The sequence below is a fragment of the Elaeis guineensis genome, chromosome 2 (genome assembly GCF_000442705.2).
Source record: "Elaeis guineensis isolate ETL-2024a chromosome 2, EG11, whole genome shotgun sequence".
Lineage (NCBI taxonomy): Eukaryota > Viridiplantae > Streptophyta > Magnoliopsida > Arecales > Arecaceae > Elaeis > Elaeis guineensis.
Genome location: NC_025994.2, coordinates 94,214,381 through 94,237,075, shown reverse-complemented (window position 1 = coordinate 94,237,075; position 22,695 = coordinate 94,214,381). Strand labels below are relative to the sequence as shown.

Genomic DNA, 22,695 nt, shown 5'->3' with positions numbered 1-22,695 from the left:
ATACGGCCTTGTAATCAGAGGCACTAGCTTCCAACCACAAACTCGGCGGCTTGTTGTTGCAGCACAGTTGCCAGGTTAGCTTCAACTTGGCTTAACCCACAGTGCAGGTTGAAGTGAACTCATGACATGTGTAAGATGGAGTAAACGTAAATTTGATGCAGTCAATTTGATATCGAGTTGAAAGCTCAGACCTTGGTCAATCTAATTTTTTACATGATTTGTCACTAATTAAGCCCATTCGATGTGATCCAATCTCCTCCAAACATATTTTCTAATCATTATATAATATAAACGAGGTACAAATGTCCGTTTAATTGACTCTAGTCTGTCCCAATTAACCCCTCAAAGATCAATAGAACCTTCAAGGGAGATAGACTTTAGGACGAAAATGAAAATGCCAATAGTTTTTTGGAACTCAATCCATACATTCTTCTCATATTTAAATTTTATTTTAGTTTTGATTTTGATTGCGGTGGGGAGCTAGATATGTCAGAGATACGGTCATTTTGATTTTCATTTTAATCTTGATTCTGATCGTGAATCAAATGTGTTGTTATAGAATTGGGATGGGTTTGAGTCAAATTTTTCGGGCTAAGCCCGGTCGATACCAGCTGAACCTTCGTGGCAGAAGAGGGTGAAAATGCGGTGCCACGAGAACGGCAGATAAATGGATCATGGAATGGGAACGAAGAGAGAACGGCAGGCCATGGCGATGCCAAAGAGAACGGGGAAGATCAAGGAGGGCGGGGGCCAGATGGGACCAGGCATCGACCAGCTCGCCGCTGTCGTGGGCTGCAACGTCTGGCTCCACGACTCCAACCACGCGGCTTTCGGCCGAGTGCCACCCGCGCCATCTGCACTCCCGTCCGCTGCTTGGTTTCCAAGCGCCAGTTCTCCCAGATGCTCTCCTTATTGTTCTTAAATTTGCTGTTACTAAGACTGGTCATGGACTTTGTTTTTCCTCTCTGCTGCTATTATGGTCTGAGCTGACGGCTTGTGGTCTGCCACTACTGATTAAGAGTGTGGCAGTAAAAAGCTTCGGCGTCTTGAACCACTCCTCGATTCATGGATTGGATAGCCCTTCAGGGCATGGCCCATATCAACCAAACACCCTCCGAGCACTGATGTGGGAGGAAAAATTTCCTGCTGGATGACCCAAACAGTTCCTTAGATTGCTTTATCTCAGAGATTTGATGTGAATTGGAATTATGAGAAAGAAGAAGCGAATGAGTTTGTATGAACCTACACAGCAACAACATAAGGAAACAAAAGACAATTTTTTCTTATGCATTTGTGAGGCTTATCATCGATATGCATAAGTAGATGCAGTGTAAACAAAATAAAATCGAAGAATCGACATTTCAAATGACAATGGTAGTTTTTTTTCATGTTGTTGGGTATAAAATATTTTCCCAATCGAAGTTCGTATCAGGAGTGATCTCTCAGGAATTCTACCGACGTCCGACCTTCGGCGATATCTTTTCGGCGGCCGAACCTCCTCGACATTCTCAAGTTCTGCCGACGGATAAATTTCCACCGGCATCGATCGGATTCTTCACAACGGACGGACTCCACCCAAGTTTCTACCTGCTCGGTCTCATCCGGACTCCTACGGAAGCCGAACTTCGTCTCCGACTCCGACTGCGGGTAGACTTCATCCGGACTCCTACGGGAGCCGGACTTCGTCCTCGACTCCGACTGCAGGTAGACTTCATCCGGACTCCTACGGGAGCCGGACTACGTCTCCGACTCCGACTGCAGGTAGACTTCATCCGGACTCCTACGGGAGTCGGACTTCGTCCCTGACTTCGACTGCGGGTAGACTTCATCCAGACTCCTACGGGAGCCGGACTTCGTCCCCGACTCCGAATGCGGGTAGACTTCATCCGGACTCCTACGGGAGCCGGACTTCGTCCCTGACTCCGACTGCGGGTAGACTTCACCGGACTCCTACGGGAGCCGGACTTCGCCTCCGACTCCGACTGCGGGTAGACTTCATCCGGACTCCTACGGGAGTCGGACTTCATCCCCGACTCCGACTGTGGGTAGACTTCATCCGGACTCCTACGGGAGCCGGACTTCGTCCCCGACTCCGACTGCAGGTGGACTTCATCCTGACTCCTACGGGGGCCAGACTTCGTCTCCGACTCCGACTGCAGGTAGACTTCATCCGGACTCCTACGGGAGCCGAACTTTAGCAGCCGGATCCCTCCAGCGGATGAACCTCTTTAGTGCCATCCGACACCCACTGACCGGTCGACCCTCCGCCGAATTCTGCGTAAGACTAAGCTTCATCTGCGAATAGCCCCTCGACCGAGCTCCTACAGCAAATGACCCTCGCCTGTAGTATCAACGCTCCAGGCATCCAATGGTAGAAGGCTCGCCAGCAACATCCGAGCTCCTCTCAGATGGATAGCTACCTCTCTCCGTCGGGCGCTTCGACCGAGCTTCGGCCGACAGGTCAGGGCTCCGCGCGGCAGGCCGCAGTAATGGCCACGACTCTGCTCCACCTCCTGCGATGGATTCTGCACGGCTCCACCACTCCCCGCAACAGGCTCCACGCGGCTGGCTGCAGTAATAGCCACGATTCTGCTCCATTTTCTGCGACGGATTCTGCGTGGCTCCACCACTCTCTGGCAAGTCACGACAACGGACGCCACTCCACTCTCCGCAACAGGCTCCACGTGGCGGGCCACGGTGATAGCCACGACCCCACCCATTTATTCTCCACAACAAACTCCTCTTGGCCTCGAGCAGCCCACTACTAGGCAGTTACAAACATCGCTATCAATCCGTTGCCCCCTCCACCTATAAAAAGGGGGGTCCCAGATATGTTATTCTCTAAGCTCTAATTTCTATCTCAAAACTCTGCTAAAATTTTTGTTTGAGCACTCCATTCTTGTTGAGGCAGAGAACTGACTTGAGCGTCGGAGGGTCTTGCCGGAGCAACTCCAACTCCGATTTAGACTTCCTTTGCAAGTCCCAAAAGCGACCGCGACTCCCTCGACTCCAGCTTCTCCGACGCAGGCGGATTTTTGTACCAACAGGATTGGCGCTAGAGGAAGAGTTGTGTCTTCGCAGTACCCTTGTTCTTAAAGGAGCGCTCAATGGGACCACCTCCGGTCATCTTCTCCGACATCCTCTTCTCCTTCCTCCGCTAGATCTTCGCCCGATGCCCTCCCGCAAAGCATCCACTCGGTGATCCACGGCCTCCGCGGCCAGATCTCAGGCTCCGGCCTCACCCCCAGTTTCTCAGGCTCCTCCTCCTCCTCCGGCGACGACGGTTGGCGCGGAGCAATTCGACCTACTGGTTCAGCAGGTCAGAGGCCTCACTGAAGTGGTGCAGGCCATACAGCAGCAGCAGCAGCAGCCGCGGCATCAGTGCGACTGGAGAGAGCATCGCCAGAACTCCAAAATCCAACGGTAGGACGGGCCACTTGGGCCAGTCGCCCCGTCTTTTCCGGAAAGACGAATCCGAGGATGGAGAGCCCTCAGTCAGATCACGATTCTACTCCTGGAAGATCTTTACCTCCATTCTACCAGAAGACCCTCGAGACCCGCAGTCGAGAGGATTTCCTGGATCAAAAGCTCCGGGAGATGAACCGACAGATCGAGAAACTCCGTCACGCACCCTCCGCTTATGGTGAGGACATTTGTACTGATCCTCCCTTCTCTCAAATGATCATGCAGGAACCGATCCCGTCAAACTTCAAGCTCCCTCAATTTGAAAGCTACGACGGGACTTCGGACCCAGTTGACCACCTGGAGGCCTTCCGGACAATGATGCTGCTCCATGGCGCACCAAATGCCATCCTATGTCGAGCTTTTCCATCCACCTTGAAGGGAGCAGCGAGAAACTGGTACTCGGCGCTGAAGCCGGGTACCATCTTTTTCTTTGATCAGATGAGCCACCAGTTTGCGGCTCATTTTGTTAGCAGCCGGCGTCCCCGGAGGGGTTCGGGTCCCTCGTCAACATCAAGCAAAGGGAGGGGAAGTCAATTCGGGCTTACATCAACCGTTTCAATGTCGCCACGTTGGAGGTCCAAAACTTGGACCAATCGGTCGCGATGGAAGCTCTGAAAGGCGGCCTTCAGAAGAACGACCTTCTATTCTCCCTGGAAAAGAAGTACTCCAGAGATTTTGCCGATCTGTTGGCTCGGGCCGAAGGGTACGCCCGAGCAGAAGAAGCCTTCAAGATGAAGGATGAGGAGAATGCGAGAGAGCGGCAGGCAGGAGACTCGAGTAGGCCCGCAGTCGAAAAAGGGCCGAAAGAAGTTCGGCCACGTTCTCGAACTCCTCCCGGGCACAAGCGCGCCCAGACTCCTCCCCGAGCATGCAGGCAGCGAAGCCCGGAGCGTCGGGTTCGGCGGGCCTCTCCCCTAGGGAGATTCCGCAGCTATGCCCCCCTCAACGCATCGAAAACCCAGGTGCTGATGGAAATCAGAGAGCAGCTCCCAAAGCCAGAAAGGATGCGCACGCACCCCGGGAAGCGCAATCCTAACAAGTTCTGCCTCTACCATCGTGACTATGGCCACGACATAGAGGAATGCATTCAGCTTCGAGACGAGATCGAGGAGCTTATCAGACGAGGTCGACTCGACAGGTTCATTCGACACCGGCCTGAGGGCAGAGAGGATCGACCAAGGGCCCTGCCGCAGCCTGAGCCGCCGAAGAGGAAAGAGCAACCCAGAGATCGGCATCCAATTGGGATCATCAACTCCGTCTCTGGAGGACCTTGACAGGAAGCAGACCTTCTACAGCCCTGGGATTTGAAAAACTTGTAAATGTACTACGAACGACCCCGCTTTAAATCAAGATTCCTTTCAGATTTGCACATCTTTCCCTTTTTGGCATGGACTTGTAACGACAGGGGATGATCCTTTCGGACAACGAAAACAAACCCTAATGTAGGCAAAATTGAAAGTCCGATTATTTTTAGACCGGATGGGGGGAGAGGCCATACAGCGCCCATATGCGCCCCCACAGCCATGTTAGAGACAGGAGGAGAACCTCGTCCTAACATGAGCAAGGTCGAAGGTCCGGTTATTTGTAGACCGGATGGGAGGAGAGGCCATGCAGCGCCCCCACAGCCATGTTAGGGACAGGAAGGGAACCTCACCCTAACATGAGCAAGGTCGAAGGCCCGGTTCTCCTTAGACCGGATGGGGGGAGAGGCCCTGCAATGCCCATATGTACCCCCACAGCCCTGTTAGGGACAGGAGGAGAACCTCGCCCTAACTTGAGTAAAGTCGAAGGCTCGGTTCTCCTTAGATCGGATGGGGGGAGAGGCCCTGCAACGTCCATATGTGCCCCCACAGCCCTGTTAGGGACAGGAGGAGAACCTCACCCTAACTTGAGCAAAGTCGAAGGTCCGGTTACACTTAGACCGGATGGGGAGAGAGGCCCTGCAACGCCCATATGTGCCCCCACAGCCCTGTTAGGGACAGGAGGAGAACCTCGTCCTAACTTGAGCAAAGTCGGAGGCCCGGTTACACTTAGACCGGATGGGGGGAAAGGCCATGCAATGCCCATATGTGCCCCCACGGCCCTGTTAGGGATAGGAGGAGAATCTCGCCCTAACATGAGCAAGGTCGAAGGCCCGGTTACACTTAGACCGAATGGGGGGAGAGGCCCTGCAACGCCCATATGTGCCCCCACGGCCCTGTTAGGGACAGGAGGAGAACCTCGCCCTAACATGAGCAAGGTCGAAGGTCCGGTTACACTTAGACCGGATGGGGGGGAGGTCCTGCAATGCCCATATGTGCCCCCACAGTCCTGTTAGAGACAAGAGGAGGACTTCGTCCTAACCTGAGCTGAAACCTATTACGTCAGAAATAGGGGAAGAACCTCGTCCTGACACCAATTAAGGTCTGGTCGTTCAAGACCGGATGAGAAAAAAGGAACCTTCCTAGTGATCCCTCCGCGCTCCCGCGACCCCACTAAGAGCAGGGGGAAAACCCTCACTCGAGAAAAGAAAAAAAAAGGGGGAAGGGTTAAAAAGGAAAGCGACGAACTACATCAGCAACAAATGGAAAACAAACTACATTAAAAATACAGGGAACCTCGTCTCAGCGAGGATGGAGGTTCTCATCAAAACCTCCGATCTCCAAAAGAGCTCTCAACACAGGCCAAGAATAAGATGGCTTCATCAGGGCGACGAGAAGCTTAGACCTCCGAGCCCGAACTCTGAAAGGAGGCGTCAAACTCGAGTGGTCCTGGACAAATCAGCGGCCATAAACAGAAGGACGGGTCAATGCGACGGCGATCGGGTACCTCCGAACGGCATCGATATCGAGCAAGGCGAAAGCCGAAGGAAGCTCGTCAAACGATAATTCAACACGTGAGTAAAAGAGGTAGCGAAAAATTTCCTTCTCATGTTATTTACTAAATATGCATTACAGAGCCCTTAAGGCTGAAGAAGAAAGATGATCGAAAAAGTGAGCCGACGCGGCAACGACCAGTAACCTCCAGACGACGTCGACAAAAAAAAAAAGAGAGAGAGAAAGAAAAAGGAAGAAGAGAGAAAGAAGACGAAAAGAAAAAGAGGAGGGAAATACAACAATAACAATAGTGAATGAAAGAAGTTCGGCAGGCGATAATTTGACGCAAAGTGCGGACAAGGTAACAAAATCTCCTTCTCATTCTCGATTAACAAGATGTACGTTACAAGCCCCTGAGGGCCGAGGAAAAAGAACATTACTACAAGACTCGAAAGGAAGACATTAGGGACCACTTCAAGCTTTCGACTTCTCCTTCCGGTTTCGTCCTTCTCAGCAGTATTTTCCAATGCGTGTGATAAACCCCTCGGCTCTCGCCCTCCGCCTCGTTCCACCCCATTGCCAAAACCCCAACCCTAGGGGGAAAAGGGGGGGATAGAATTCAAGGGGCAGCGACGGCGACGACAGCGGCGACGACGACCTACATCGGGAAGGACCAGAGTACCCCGGAGGCCGCGATGACGTCGGAGGCATGCACTACCACCGTGTGCTCCACGACAACCACCATCCTAGATACTTCGGCAAGGTCGGCATGTGCTACTTCCACCGTCCCCGCAACAAGTTCTACTGTCCCGCCGTCGGTGCCGACCGCCTCTGGTCCTTCGACCCCGACGACGTCAAGAAACCCACCACAGCTTATGACGACAACTCTACCTCCTTGACCGGTGTCGTCCCGTTCAACTACTCCGAAATTCTTGGGCAGAACGCGCTCACCGGTTGGTTCCGTTATTAAATCCCTGTTGTTGAAGGAATTCTCCCTCGAGCCCCCTTCGAGGCGGTGGGAATCCTTAGTGACAGTTCAGCAGCCGCTGAACTCGCGGGCCACTGTCTTCCCCCTCCTACTCCTCTCGATCCGTGACATCCTCTCAAGATTGGCCTCCGGGGCAAAAGCTCCGACGGGAGAACTCCTCAAAAGGGCTCGAAAGACTGAAGGCGGCGGGGAGCCGGCAGCGGAGATGGCGAAGATTGGTGCAAAGAATGCTCGGAGTCGAAAAGGGCACCGATAGGGTGGCTAAACTCTCGAGCAGAAGAAAGACATCGACTCTCAGGCGAAATGAAGTCCCTGGAGGGAACGAGGGGGCTTAAATAAGCAACGGGGCCTGGCACAGTTATGGTGGCAGATATCCCCAGGTCAACCAGTGCCCGCCACGCGTCCCACTCACCGTGGCATAGAACTGACTGCTGGCGGGACCATTATGGTGTGGCGCTTAGGACTACGCTCCGGTGGAAATTTTGAAAGGACTCTTCGGATCGCCCTAATTGAAAAAAGACTCCAGTACGCACGCATTGAATGTCAGGATTTTTGAGGACGGACGTACGCAGGATTTGAGGGGGAAACTTCGGTTGTAAAAATTTCTCTGTACTTCCTTCATTCAAAACTCGAACTCGAAAGTAGGGGGACTGGTGTTAGGTATAAAATATCCCCCCAGCCGAAATTTGTGTCAGGAGTGACCCCTCAGGGATTCTACCAACGTCCGACCTTCGACGACATCTCTCCGGCGGTCGAGCCTCCTCAACATTCTCAAGTTCTGCCGACGGATAAACTCCCACCGGCGTCGACCGAATTCTTCATGACGGACGGACTCCACCCAAGTTTCTACTTGCTCGGCCTCATCCGGACTCCTACGAGAGCCGGACTTCATCCCCGACTCCGACTGCGGGTAGACTTCATCCGGACTCCTACGGGAGCCGGACTTCATCCCCGACTCCAACTGCAGGTAGACTTCATCCGGACTCCTACGGGAGCCGGACTACATCCCCGACTCCGACTGTTGGTAGACTTCATCCGGACTCCTACGGGAGCCGAACTACGTCCCCGACTCCGACTGCTGGTAGACTTCATCTGGACTCCTACGGGAGCCGGACTTCGTCCCCGACTCCGACTGCGGGTAGACTTCATCCGGACTCCTACGGGAGCCGAACTTCGTCCCCGACTCCGACTGCAGGTAGACTTCATCTGGACTCGTACGGGAGCCGGACTTCATCCCCGACTCCGACTGCGGGTAGAGTTCATCCGGACTCCTACGGGAGCCAGACTTCGTCCCCGACTCCGACTGCAGGTAGACTTCATCCGGACTCCTACGGGAGCCGGACTTCGTCCCCGACTCCGACTGCGAGTAGACTTCATCCGGACTCTTACGGGAGCCGGACTTCATCCCCGACTCTGACTGCGGGTAGACTTCATCCGGACTCCTACGGGAGCCGGACTTCATCCCCGACTCCAACTGCAGGTAGACTTCATCCGGACTCCTACGGGAGCCGGACTTCATCCCCGACTCCGACTGCAGGTAGACTTCATCCAGACTCCTACGGGAGCCGGACTACGTCCCTGACTCCGACTGCTGGTAGACTTCATCTGGACTCCTACGGGAGCCGGACTTCGTCCCCGACTCTGACTGCGGGTAGACTTCATCCGGACTCCTATGGGAGTCGGACTTCGTCCCCGACTCTAATTGTAGGTAGACTTCATCTGGACTTGTACGGGAGCCGGACTTCATCCCCGACTCCGATTGTGGGTAGACTTCATCCGGACTCCTACGGGAGCCGGACTTCGTCCCCGACTCTGACTGCAGGTAGACTTCATCCGGACTCCTACGGGAGCCAGACTTCGTCCCCGACTCCGACTGCGAGTAGATTTCATCCGGACTCTTACGGGAGTCGGACTTCGTCCCCGACTCCGACTGCGGGTAGACTTCATCCGGACTCCTACGGGAGCCGGACTTCGTCCCCGACTTCGACTGCGGGTAGACTTCATCCGGACTCCTACGGGAGCCGGACTTCGTCCCCGACTCCGACTACAGGTAGACTTCATCCGGACTCCTACGGGGGCCGGACTTCGTCCCCGACTCCGACTGCAGGTAGACTTCATCCGGACTCCTACGGGAGTCGGACTTCAGCAGCCGGACCCCTCCAGCGGATGAACCTCTTCAGTGCCATCCGACACCCACTGACCGGTCGACCCTCCGCCGAATTCTGCGTAAGACCGAGCTTCATCTGCGAAAAGCACCTCGACCGAGCTCCTACAGCAAATGACCCTCGCCTGTAGTATCAACGCTCAAGGCATCTAACGGTAGAAGGCTAACCAGCAACATCCGAGCTCCTCTCAGATGGATAGCTACCTCTCTCCGCTGGGCGCTTCGACCGAGCTTCGGCCGACAGGCCTGGGCTCCGCGCGGCAGGCCGCAGTAATGGCCACGACTCTGCTCCACCTCCTGCGACGGATTCTGCGCGGCTCCACCACTCCCCGCAACAGGCTCCACGCAGCTGGCTGCAGTAATAGCCACGATTCTTCTCCACTTCCTGCGATGGATTCTGCGCGGCTCCACCACTCTCTGGCAAGTCACGACAACGGACGCCGCTCCACTCTCCGCAACAGGCTCCACGTGGCGGGTTACGGTGATAGCCATGACCCCACCCATTTATTCTCCACAACAAACTCCTCTTGGCCTCGAGCAGCCCACTACTAGGCAGTTACAAACGTTGCTATCAATCCGTTGCCCCCTCCGCCTATAAAAAGGGGAGTCCCAGATACGTTATTCTCTAAGCTCTAATTTCTATCTCAAAACTCTGCTAAAATTTTCGTTCGAGCACTCCATTCTTGTTGAGGTAGAGAACTGACTTGAGCGTCGGAGGATCTTTCCGGAGCAACCCCAACTCCGGTTTAGACTTCCTTTGTAGGTCCCGATGGCGACCGCGACTCCCTCGACTTCAGCTTCTCCGATGTAGGTGGATTTTTGCACCAACATATGTTATATCACATGTTATGTTTATTTAGTTGAAATATACTTTCACAGCTAACATTCTAGGCTTAGTTTGCTGGGTAATTCACTTTGAGTGCCTAATTCTTTTTGGTTTTGTTGCAGGTATCACTAATTATTAGAGTACTTGCAGCATTTTCACTGAAGCATTATATCATTCATTTGCAACCATATTTTTCCTTTGGGACATCAAAATTAGGCCTTTATATATCGTTAGTAAATATGGAGATGTTCTATGTGCCAATTCTCTGTCTTGATACATTTTTGTCAGGTATTGAGTAAGCCTCTTTATCTACATAATGTTGAGATGATGTCTAGTTTCGATGAGCTCTTCGTTTCTGCAGTAAGTAAACTACCCGAGGCCTACTTTTCAAGTCTTCTGTCCGGATAAATATTATTTATGAACTCCTGATGGTAAATCAGGAACGCATAATTGGATTACTTCTTGAATAGCTTGGCAGTTATGTCACTTGTTTGTAACTGTGAAAACATTATAATTTTTATAAATGTTTAAATAATGCTTGACAATTTGCAGTAGCTAAATATGTTGCAGCTTATCATTGAATTCTCTCATCAAACGCATGTTTGTGAAATCACATCATTTTCTTGGAGACTTGGACATATTAGTAAATTAGAATCCTGTTTAATCACTTATCGATCCAAATATGCTGTCAACGAACCAAGCAGTATCAAGAATTTTGCCTCAACATTTTGTCCTGAAAGTTCTGGTTCGCAGCTTCTTGGTGCTGATTCTGTAAGCTCTGACATGTACTCCAAATTTAGAAGATCTTGAAAATGAAGATGTTATAATTCAAGCAATTGTAGGGTGCGAAGACACAAAGAAGAAATTATTTACTTGACATGATTGTCTAACACTAGTTCAATCTCCATCACTCATCTTGCTTCTGCAACTACTGACCAACCCAGGTTTTTGTCATTGCCTTACCTGTTGCACTTAAGATAGGCTCACCGGATTACTAAATTTTGGTCAGAACAAGGTCTACTGAACACTATGTCCACTTTAATTATTGCCTCTTATAAATCATAAACAGAGACAACAAGCCTTAATTCATTGATTTAAGAATTCTAATAATAATACATGTTTATCATTGCAATACACATTTTTTAGGCAATCACATGTTGACTATCTATGGCATATTCACATGCACGCCCAGAGTTGTGAAGAAGATCAAACATATTCACCAGCTCCTATTTTTGTCCCACGAGATAGTCATGGGATGCCTTTGCCTTATGAGTTATGACAACAAGAATCTTTTATTTTTGATTGGTGCTTAGAATTGTTTTAAAAACCCTGGTTTCTCTCAGGCTGATGGTGACTTTCTGCTGAGCAAATTTAATATAGTATGCTAGCAGTAAGCATATTCTGTAGGCTTCAGAGAGAGGAAACCCATTTATTAAGGTCTTTGGTGGGCGCCTATTCAGAATAATGTCTTGAGTGTTGACAAACTCTTGTCGAATAGTCAGTCTTGTTTTCCAAGGGGTTATGCTTGTGCGATTATTTCCAACTGATGAAGATACTACTCCGGAATTTCAAAAACACTAAGCTGGCTTTGTAACTGATGAGAATTCTAGGGGGAAGACACACTATAAAGGCACCTTATTTTTGAAGTTACTGGTTCATTTAGAGCTTCATTATTTAATTGATCTTGCCAAATAATGCTTCTACATATTATCAAGTGTAACTCTTCATCATTGCATGAGATTTTATGGTTAGTGGTTCCGTCCATCATGATTTGTTTTTTTAAAAATGCTCTACACCAGTAACTCGAAAGGTATTATGCACATAAGCATTTGATTGCTATCTTTGCTACTAGTTTTGCCAATTGGTGCTATAAGGATGGCGATAACAAAATTTATCTTGCATGACTAATTGATTTCATGTGGATGATTGCAACATAAATTTAATCGATAATCACTTTCATTCCACACATATCATATGATAAAGTGCTTGTCACTAAAATTGCACTGCAAAATAAGAAGAGCATATTCAGGAGAATGAGAAATTAATGTTAGAGAATGTGAAAAGAAAAGAAGAAAATTGGATATAAAGGATTGACTATGGAGTAAAAGATAGACCAACATAGATGCTCCAAATTGATTCGTTGAGACTCATTGACAATGTTTATACATGGGACCATCAGCAAATATATATGTTTTCTAATCAAATGATGCACACGCTCCCTTTGGTTTTTGCACAGTTTTAAAGCTCATTGAGTTTGTTGCTGTGTTAACATCTTTGTGGTTTTGGTGACTTGATTTTGGAAAGTAACGTCCTTGAAACTGCAACAATGCACATTATAGCAATCAACACAGATACATGGGATGATTATGATGCTGGGTATCTGTATATCAGCTAAAAAAAAAGCTTATTTGTTCGAAACTAAACACAATTTTAGAGCAGTTAAAAAAAGGTTTACATTTTAAAAAATGGCTATTTTATATTGCAGGTGATAGGCATGCACTTTACGAACCCCCTTCTATAATGTAGTTGATTGAGATAGTGAGAGGAGCAGACACATCAGGCGAGGTCTTTCCGGAAATAAAACTCTTGGCAGAAAGGTAAGCGCTAGAGTGTTTCCAACCCAACTGCATGGATCAACAAGTCTTTTCTTGCTTTCAGCAAACTTGCATAACCCACTATAACCTCAAGGTGTGTAGATGTTTGGTTACTGTGGTAACAAGTAAGGAAGAGTCATATCTTTTGAACTAGTAATTTGTGAGCTGATCTATTACTTGACAGACAACCTGAAAAAATCCATTTGATTTGTAACTGCGCTGTCCTTTTTCTCTCAAAAGAGACACTTCTTAAATTATTGCTAATTATATTGATTGCCATGTACCAGCGCAACAGCTTCACCTTTAATCACTCTTGTATGCTAATATAGTTCAATTATGCATGTTTGGGAAGACTGTTATGTGCTCCCAAGATTATAACCTGGCTTCGTTGTGAACCAGATCCTGATGCCCATGATCAATGAAGCATTCTTTGCACCATATACAGGTGCCAATAGAAGGATGAAACTGGGAACTGACCACCCAATTAGTCTGTTGGAGTTTGCAGACTTCATTGGCTTAGAGGTTAGAATTATGTCTTTCGATACCCGAGGTGATTCATGAAGGAGTCGGGGACAGCAAGTAAAATCCTTGCCCACTCCTTGTTCGGTATGTTGATGCTGGTCGCTTGGGGAGGGAGTGAGGGATTGATGTCTACACCTAACACAAAAAGCCTGCAGCAAAACCCTTAGTTATCCTTGCTCTGAAGTCTGAAATCTTAGGTTGGATTATCGATTCCAAATTGATGTTATAAAGCATGTTTTTTCTCCGTTATAGTTCCCTTGCTGCGTTTAATTGTTGTTCCAGAAGATTTTCAGACGAGAGCTTCTGCACTCTTACATTCCGAACCGTTAGGAAGATTGTCTTCTAGGTTTATGTTCTTGATCGTTTTATGTTTTCTTGGTTGGCCTTCTTGATTTGTATTGAAGTGCAGGGGGAATTGCACTTTTCCATGACAACCATACTTCAGGCGCAGATAGGGAGGTAGATCGGCATTCCAAATACATCCATCGTGCATCAGCCATCATGCATACTTTTCTAGAAGCATCTATTGAGTTCCAAGGTCCCTCCCTATTCTGTCTGCTGGTAGGGCTTCTCTCTGTTCGTTTGAGGTCTATAGGCTTCGCGGCTTGCCTAGGTCTTCCCTTCTGTAGCGGGTATTGTTACATACCCCCATAGCACCCTGCTCAACCTCAGCTGGCTGAGCCACCTCTAATTTATCATTTCAACATCTCAATGAAATGGTGGTGAGCCTGTCACCATTGTCGTCCAAAAGAAATATGGCAGAATAAAATTATGAAGAGTACGGTAGTTGAAGGATGGAACTGAGTAATGTCTCCCTAAAACATTGTAATGCCATGACGAGCGGTACATAGCTATTTACCTTTCTAATAAACAATAGCGAATAATTCCAACTGGAATCAAGCATGACTGTTCAGACTAGCAACCGCTTCAATTCCCACTGGTGCTAGCTTCGCTTCAAATCTGAGGAGAGGGAGGGTGATGCTTTACTTCTAGCTCAATTAAGGCAAAAACCAAGGGACACAAACCCAAAGCCTAATTAGTTTTCAATTAATCTAAATTTTGTAAATTTTGGGCTGAGCTTCTTATGAATGGCTAATTCAACGGTTGAACTAGTCGAATCACGATGAACTTGCAACTACGGCCTGCTCATGACTCTTTGAGGTTATCCAAGTCTAGCTTTGTCCAAATGTTCTTTTTCCTTGTGTACTTGTTTACACCAAAAAAATTACTTAACTGGAGACCAACTATAATAAAGTGGTCGATAATATTTATCCACAAATATTTAACTAATCAGTTATATCTTAATAATTGGAAGGATTATGGTTGATCATTCATCATTCACATGTAAAATCATATGTGGATAGTTTATTATTGGAGTCAAAATACTTGAAGTTATTTGGATAAGCAATGCGAGCACTTGGGAGAAGTTAGTAATATCGGAAACCACCTAAAAGATGGTAGTTATTAGTGAATATAATCATTAATTTGCATCATAGGAAAGGAAAAAAGGATTCATTTAGGATCTTTCTTATTTTCTAGAACATCAGTTTCGTTGTATTTGGTCATGAAATGCTATTGTTGCAACCATGTATTCATGAATTAGAACCAACCATGTAAAGCAAAAGATCTACTTACTGCAAAGTATTTCTTGTCACTCTAAATCATTAATCTTAGTCTCCCAATTGTTTCATATTACAACAATTTTGCATTCCTTCTCTTGTAACGGATGGATTGTGTTGGGGAGAGCCACATTACCCAAAAGAATCCCAAAAGGAGAAGATTACTGTACCATAATTACAGCAAGTCAACGATGAAATAGCTGACATGAAGCTTTTCACTAAGGATTTGAAAGTAGCAGTCGGAGAAAAAAAAGCCGATGTTGTCGAGGAGGAGAAGAAAAAGAAAAAGATTAGCGGGAAGAGGTATCCCATCTGAACTAAAACATGACATCGCTTACGACAGAGCAAGGCCAATCCCCAAGGGATCGACGTCACCTTGTCCGTTCCGACTTTAGCAGCAAATATACTATCTAAAGACATGAAATCCTTTTCTGGCCGACCTTTGACCGCTTACTTCAGAGAATGATCATAGATTAGATGGACATTCTTTATCTGGAATCCAAACTGGAAAATACCGATCAATTCCTTCTGTGCAGATCCATTAGACTTTGCCGTTCAGTTGTCACTTCGCTTATCAGCCACGCATCAATCAAATTCATGTCACATCACCATCCCCTCCACGGTCAGCTGCGCATCGAGCGAATTTATGACCACTATCGGAGGTATTTAAATGCACATCATGCGATCCTGGATGATGGGATATGATTGAAATGACCCTTTGTCCTCTCATCCTTGACTTTAATTTCCCCATACTTGAGGAAGAGGCCCCAACAAAAGACACTATATGATCTCCATCTCGACCATAGACTCCGACACCTTACCAATCTATATACTAGCCGACCTGCCCCAAGGTGAAACCTGGGCGCTAGGCATTGAGCCAATGGAGGCCCGACTAACCGCCCTCAGATAATTTGAACCAATCCTTACTCCTAATTAGTTTTTGAATCACTTACTATTACAATTTATCATGCTTGGGGAGGTTGACCCCTCCCCGAGCCTTACGCCGCGGACGAAACCGATCCTTAGGTTGCACCGAACCTCACTTGTCTGACTCCTTGCTAATCTCGGATGGCACATTTTGAGGGATTTTCCAGTGCTTCCCTTCCAGCCACTGATCCCCACCACTATCGGTTAATGGATGGGCCAATCCGAGCAGACTGACCGATCCTCCTTACCGACACCATCCAGCAGTAAGGGCATTCGCAAGGTCTCAGGCTTCGGTATACCAGACAACGGCCCTCCTAAAATATGGGTCAAGACTAATTATGGTTTTATCTACGTGAGTCAAATCAGGGCTCACCATCTCACACTGCCACTCTACTTGTAAACCACGTGCCGACCAAGCCCATGTCACATTGCCTTCTCTGTTGATTGTGCACTAAGAGAGGGCCTGCTCGTCGCCATGACATGCGACGTGACTTGTACTACCCATCGTGGTCAAGTAGCCCTGAATGATTTGTTGTCCTTGGACCCCTTGGCCTCGTTCTCTCTATAAATGAAGATGAGGATGATTATGAGGTACGCATTCATAAACTAGCATAAACTCTGTTGTTTTACCGGCTCTCCCCCTCTCCTTCTCCTCTATTATGTCAGATTCTTGATTTGATCGTCGGAGGGTCTCCACCGAAGCTAACTCCGATCAGAACTTGCTTTGCAGGGGATGTTCCTCCGATGGCTTTTGTTCTGCTCCAGTCAGTCCTGCCGACGGTCAAGAATCTTCCCCAACAGATTGAATCCTATGTCTCCTTATTACCATATCAATCATTGTCTCAAAAAAATAATAATTATTGTTATTAATAATTATAATCATGATGATTATATTTTTGATCTAAATGATAGATTGCTCTTATTTGAGTGATGATCATAGATATTGTGAGTGGATAAAAAGAAGAAGAAGAAGAAGAAGAAGAAGAGAGGTATCACATGGTTTGTGGACTTTGTTGAAAGAACCATCTAAATGCATTTCTTTTATTTTTGTTTGTTGGCCTATTTCTTATATTCTAAATAAATTTATTTTTAAATAAAATATAAATCCTAATTGTCAAGATATAAACAAAAATTTTATTACCTTTGCTAACACAAATCTTATTGTTCCGCATGACCTCAGATCTCCCTTAGCGTGGTCTCCTCGAGAGCGGTAGACTGTTGCCCTCTGTTTCCATTTCTTTATGACATCAAGGCCGAGGTCTCAGCACACGCACTCTTCTCCAAATGCGAACGTCTCCATATGGGATGTGGACGGGAGTGAGATTCAAGTTAGGCCGGTGGGGCCCACGGTCTCTCGGCCTCCACCCCAGGAGAAAAAACAATAAAAAATTTAAAAGAGAGTGGGGTTCACATGCCACGATTCAAAAGCACGCAAGCCAGTTGACCCGGGAACTGCGGGAATCCCCCCGTCTCCATCGCTCGCCCGCCGGCACCATTCCGCGGCGTCACTGGCGTACGTCCGGTCCAAAACCATTCGACCCGGTCCGATGTTCGTCTTCTTTGGGTTTTTGGAACCCACCCCTCTCCCTCTCTCTCATCTTGTTTTTTTTGGTATAATCTATCTCATCTTATTTGAGGGTGGAACGCTTGAACTAAGCTATAAATCTAAACGACCGTCTGATTGGTTACTTAGGCTATCAAGAAAAATATATTATATACCGTTTGATGGATGAAAAGATCTCAAACGTGGACGGTTCAAAGCATGTCTAGTTTTCACATCAAAAAATAAAGCATGCTTGGTTTGATATAAGTGGGCTGAGCAAGAGCCTACTTTATTAAAATGGCTTCTGACTCTACTTCCAAAAATGAATCCACTTCGAACTATTTTTTTTTCAAAATAAATCATGGTAGGAAACCTAGTTTGGCTTGATTTTAGGCCAATCAAAAAGTTGAGGTAGGCTCGTACTAGCCCGAATTAAATTTAGATTCCTAATTATGGGCAACCAAACAAATCTTTACTCCACTGTTCCTACTATATTAATCTAGATAAAAATATTGAATCCCAAAAGTTGTGATGAAACATATTTGTCAACAAGCATATGTTAAAAAAAAAAAAAAATCTTCTTCTTTTTCTTCTAGAAACAGAATCTGACTTGTTATTGTTAGACGCTTTTTGAGAGAAAGCATCTTTAACCATATTTAGATTACATTAACTTGTCCTCCCTTTTTTCAATTTTCAAGAAATAATTCAAAAATCTTTGAGGAACTGAAGGAAAATGCTAATCCCAATAGATATCTTTCAAATATGTCTATTTTTTATGCCATATATTTTAATGAAAGTTAGCACTTAGTCATTCATTTAACTGCAATTTTTGTTTACTCTTACATATATCTACCATTTTATGTTTAATCCATGTACAATTACAAAATTTTTGATCAACCAGGATTAGACGTAAAATACCGGTCGAACAAAGTCCAGGTGTCCATCATTCATATTTTTTGCGATTTGAATTTATTGTACATATTCTAAAACCGGATGGGCCAAACCGGTCCGACACCAAACCGCCCGGTTGACAGCCTTCCATCTACCGTCAAACCCCACCACTCCGCCCATTAATTACACCCATTGAATAAAATACCAAGCGACAGGCCCAAGAGCGGCAGAGAGTGAGAGAGAGCGCATTGAAAAAGCAAAAGAAAGCACGAGACCTGTGAAGCAAAGCAAGACATCATAAAACCGCTGCCTGCCCTGGTCAGCACCCACCCTACATTAAAGCGCGGGACCCACCACTAAAGCGCGCAAGCAACCAAAACCCAGGCCAAGGTATCCGCACCCTCGCCTCCCCTCTCCATCTCCCCTAGATTTGAAGCTTCTCCTTCCGTCCGTCCTCCGCTGGTGGTCATGTCCTCTTTCCCATTTAATACCTCGGGAACTGCGCCCATCCACATTCCTAAAAGCTCCATCGTGTGAACGAAAGCAAGTCGTTCATTTCAACTAGAAGCACCCATGTTCCGCTTCCTGAAGGAACGAAAACTCGTTCTTTGAAAAGAGAGTTAAAGAGAGGAGCAGAAAGAAGGGAAGAAACGGTGGCATAGAAGGTGGGCGGTGCTGGGTCCTTGGGGAACTCTTGCTTCGCCCACAAGCCGGTGATCTCTCTTCCCCTCCTTTGATCCCAGAGTCCTCTTCGGAATGTGGGTCTCCCCCATCTTCCCTTTTGACCACCCTCTCCCATCTCCCACATGCACGACCCTCCCTTTTGGTTTATAGATCTCGTGGTACATCTCTCTGGCCAAGAGCCGCATCCAAATGGGCTTCTCCTCCTCCTCCTCCTCCTCCTCTCCCTTCTTGAAATGGGTGTTCATCGCTTGTTTGCTGTGCTTATTTCCCGTCTTCCGGGCCTCGGCCCTGTCCTGCAACCAAGACGACCACCGAGCCCTGAGGGAATTCGCCGCCAACCTTGCCGGTGGCTCCATACTCGCCAGCTGGTCCGACGCCGAGCCCTGCTGCAGCTGGGACGGCGTTGTCTGCTCTCGCCGGAGCAACCGATCCTCCTCCAATCCCGAGAGAGTTTCCGGGCTGCTCCTCCCCGGCCATGGCCTTAGAGGGACCATCTCCGGCTCTCTCGGCAAGTTGGACCAGCTTCGTCGCCTCGACCTGTCCCACAACCTCCTCAAGGGCGACATCCCCCGGGAGTTCTCCAATCTGAGCCTGCTCGAGCTTCTTGATCTCGGCTACAATAACCTATCAGGGCCTATCACTCCGGTCCGCGGCATGGCGGGCCTTAAGATGGTGAACCTGTCTTCCAATTCCTTCAACGGGTCTCTGTTTGATCTTGGAGCATTGCCTCATCTCTCCTACTTCAACATCAGCAACAATTCTCTGGCGGGGCCGATCGGTCCCGACATCTGCATTGGCTCCCGGGCGATTCGGGTTCTGGACTTATCGTCGAACATCTTCTCGGGGCCGCTCCCCGGAGGCGGCCCTCTCGATTGCAACGCGACCTTGCAGGAGCTCTACCTCGGCTCCAACTCGCTCTCAGGTGATCTCCCTGACTCCCTCTTTGATTTGGTCTCCCTGGAGAGGCTATCGCTGTCCTCCAATGATTTCTCTGGTAAATTGAGCTCGAAGCTGAGCAAGCTTTCGAGCCTTAGAACGTTGCTTCTTTCAGTGAACCGGTTCTCCGGTCGCCTTCCCGATGTGTTCGGGAACCTTACGATGCTTGAGCAGCTGATCGCGGCCTCCAATTCCTTCTCTGGAATTCTCCCTGGTTCCTTAGCTCATTGCTCGCTGCTTAGAGATCTTGATCTTAGGAACAACTCCTTTACTGGTTCCATTGATCTTAATTTCACTGGTATGCCACATCTTTCTTCTCTTGACCTTGCAACCAATCACTTAAAGGGTTTTCTCCCAACCAGTTTATCCACTTGCCCAGAATTGAGAACCCTGAGCCTAGCTAAGAATGGCCTGTCAGGTCAACTCCCTGAGGAGTTCGGGAATCTGGCGTCCCTTGCTTTGCTATCTTTGTCTAACAATAGCTTTCACAACATATCCGGGGCGTTGACCGTTCTCCAACGGTGCAAGAACTTGACTACACTTATCCTGACCAAGAATTTTGTCGGGGAAGAGGTTCCTAAGATCTCTGATGGGTTCGAGAACTTGGCAGTCCTTGCACTCGGAAATTGTGCTCTCAGAGGTCAAATTCCCCAATGGTTGGTGGACTGTAAGAGATTACAGGTCTTGGATTTGTCGTGGAACCACTTGAATGGCACCATTCCCGCTTGGATTGGGCAGCTGGATAATCTGATCTACTTGGACATCTCAAACAATTCTCTAAGTGGTGAGATCCCGAAAAGCTTGACACAGCTCAAGAGCCTTGTTCTTACTAACAGCTCGGTGAATGGGAGTTCGCTCGGTATGCCGTTGTATGTTAAACGCAACCAGAGCATCCATGGCCTGCAGTACAATCAACTTTCGAGCTTCCCACCATCTTTGTATCTGAACGACAATGGGATCAATGGGACGATTTGGCCTGAGTTTGGGCAGTTGAAGGCACTTCATGTCTTGGATTTGAGCAATAACAACATCACCGGAAGCATCCCTGACACACTCTCTGAGATGGGGAACTTGGAGGTATTGGATCTGTCACGGAATGAGCTTAATGGATCGATTCCTGCATCTTTGAGCAAGCTCACCTTCCTATCAAAGTTTAGTGTGGCTCATAACCACTTGCATGGAGAGATCCCAACTGGGGGGCAGTTCTTCACCTTCTCTAACTCCAGTTTTGAGGGCAATCCAGGATTGTGTAGGGGCACGGATTCTTGTAATACAACTAGAGTTATGGGGTGGAGTCCTCAAATTCCATCAAGCACGACCAATAAGTTTGGAAGGAGTAGCATACTTGGAATTACTATCAGTATCGGGGTGGGGATTGCATTTCTTTTGGCTGTTGTGTTGCTTAATATGTCAAGGAAGGAGGTGGGAGATGCAGAAGATGAAGAGGATATCGAAGACAGGGCGCACAGATTATCCGACTCCGGTTCGAAGTTGGTATTTTTCTTTCAAAATTCTGACTCCAAGGAGCTAACCATCAGTGACCTTCTGAAATCCACAAACAACTTTGACCAAGCAAATATCATTGGGTGTGGCGGGTTTGGCCTGGTGTACAAGGCGTATCTTCCTGATGGAACAAAAGCTGCGATCAAGAGGCTTTCCGGTGACTGTGGGCAGATGGAGCGAGAATTCCATGCAGAGGTGGAAGCCCTCTCGAGAGCGCAGCATAAGAACCTTGTTTTGCTGAAAGGGTACTGCAGATATGGTAATGATCGATTGCTGATATATTCCTACATGGAGAATGGAAGTCTGGATTACTGGCTGCATGAGAGGGTGGATGGTGGGTCTCTTCTAAGGTGGGAGTCGAGGCTGAAGATAGCTCAGGGATCAGCGAGGGGATTGGCTTACTTGCACAAAGTCTGCGAGCCCAACATTATCCACCGAGATGTGAAGTCAAGCAACATTCTGCTGGATGAAAAATTTGAAGCCCATCTGGCAGATTTCGGTCTGTCAAGGCTGATTCGGCCATATGACACTCATGTAACCACTGATCTTGTAGGAACTTTGGGATACATTCCCCCTGAGTACAGCCAGACATTGACGGCCACTCTGAAGGGGGATGTTTTCAGCTTTGGGGTTGTTCTGTTGGAGCTTCTTACCGGTAGAAGGCCTGTGGATGTGTGCAAGGCCAAAGGGTGCAGGGACTTGGTAACATGGGTGCTTCAGATGAAGTCTGAGAAGAAGGAAGAGCAGATATTCGATGCGGCAATTTGGAATAAGGCCTATGAAAAGCAGCTTCTGGTGGTTCTTGAGACTGCATGCAAATGCATCAGCCCGGATCCGCGGCACAGGCCCTCAATTGAGCAAGTTGTTTCGTGGCTTGACAGAGTTGGATCTGATGCCTGATTCTCTTAATTTGTCAATTTTTTCTTATAATATAGTTTCTGTAAGATTTTCAAGAGAATGACTTGGAAGTGGTTGAGTCCAGTTTTGGAGAAAAGCATGTTGTAAATAAGTATGCTTCTTTTAGTTTCTGTTAGACAAGAAATCAAAATATATTTTAACTCTGGCCTTCTTTATTTCAATGTGGCTTCTTCACGAATTGCTCTGTATACTGACTTGTTACCATATACTGACTTTTAATCCATCATTATTGAGAAAAGAGGCCTGCATTTACACATGCTACATTCTGTATTTAACTAAATCTTACATGGAAAACTTTTAAGATAAATGTCAGGGCGATC

At 47.7% G+C, this 22,695-nt stretch overlaps 1 protein-coding gene and 1 pseudogene across 1 annotated transcript; both read left to right on the top strand.

Annotated features, from left to right (window-relative positions):
* Positions 1 to 667: 667 nt before the first annotated feature.
* Positions 668 to 13,472, top strand: LOC105052480 (uncharacterized; annotated as a pseudogene).
* Positions 13,473 to 18,554: 5,082 nt separating this feature from the next.
* On the top strand, positions 18,555 to 22,530 carry LOC105050853 (phytosulfokine receptor 2). The gene has a single exon (XM_010931044.4). It carries the CDS (start codon positions 19,208 to 19,210, stop codon positions 22,355 to 22,357), a length of 3,150 nt encoding a protein of 1,049 aa, XP_010929346.1. The 5' UTR covers positions 18,555 to 19,207; the 3' UTR covers positions 22,358 to 22,530.
* Positions 22,531 to 22,695: the final 165 nt, after the last annotated feature.

Bases quoted from the DNA above. Each gene is read 5' to 3' on its own strand.
- LOC105050853 (XM_010931044.4), top strand. From the start codon at position 19,208: ATGGGCTTCTCCTCCTCCTCCTCCTCCTCCTCTCCCTTCTTGAAATGG.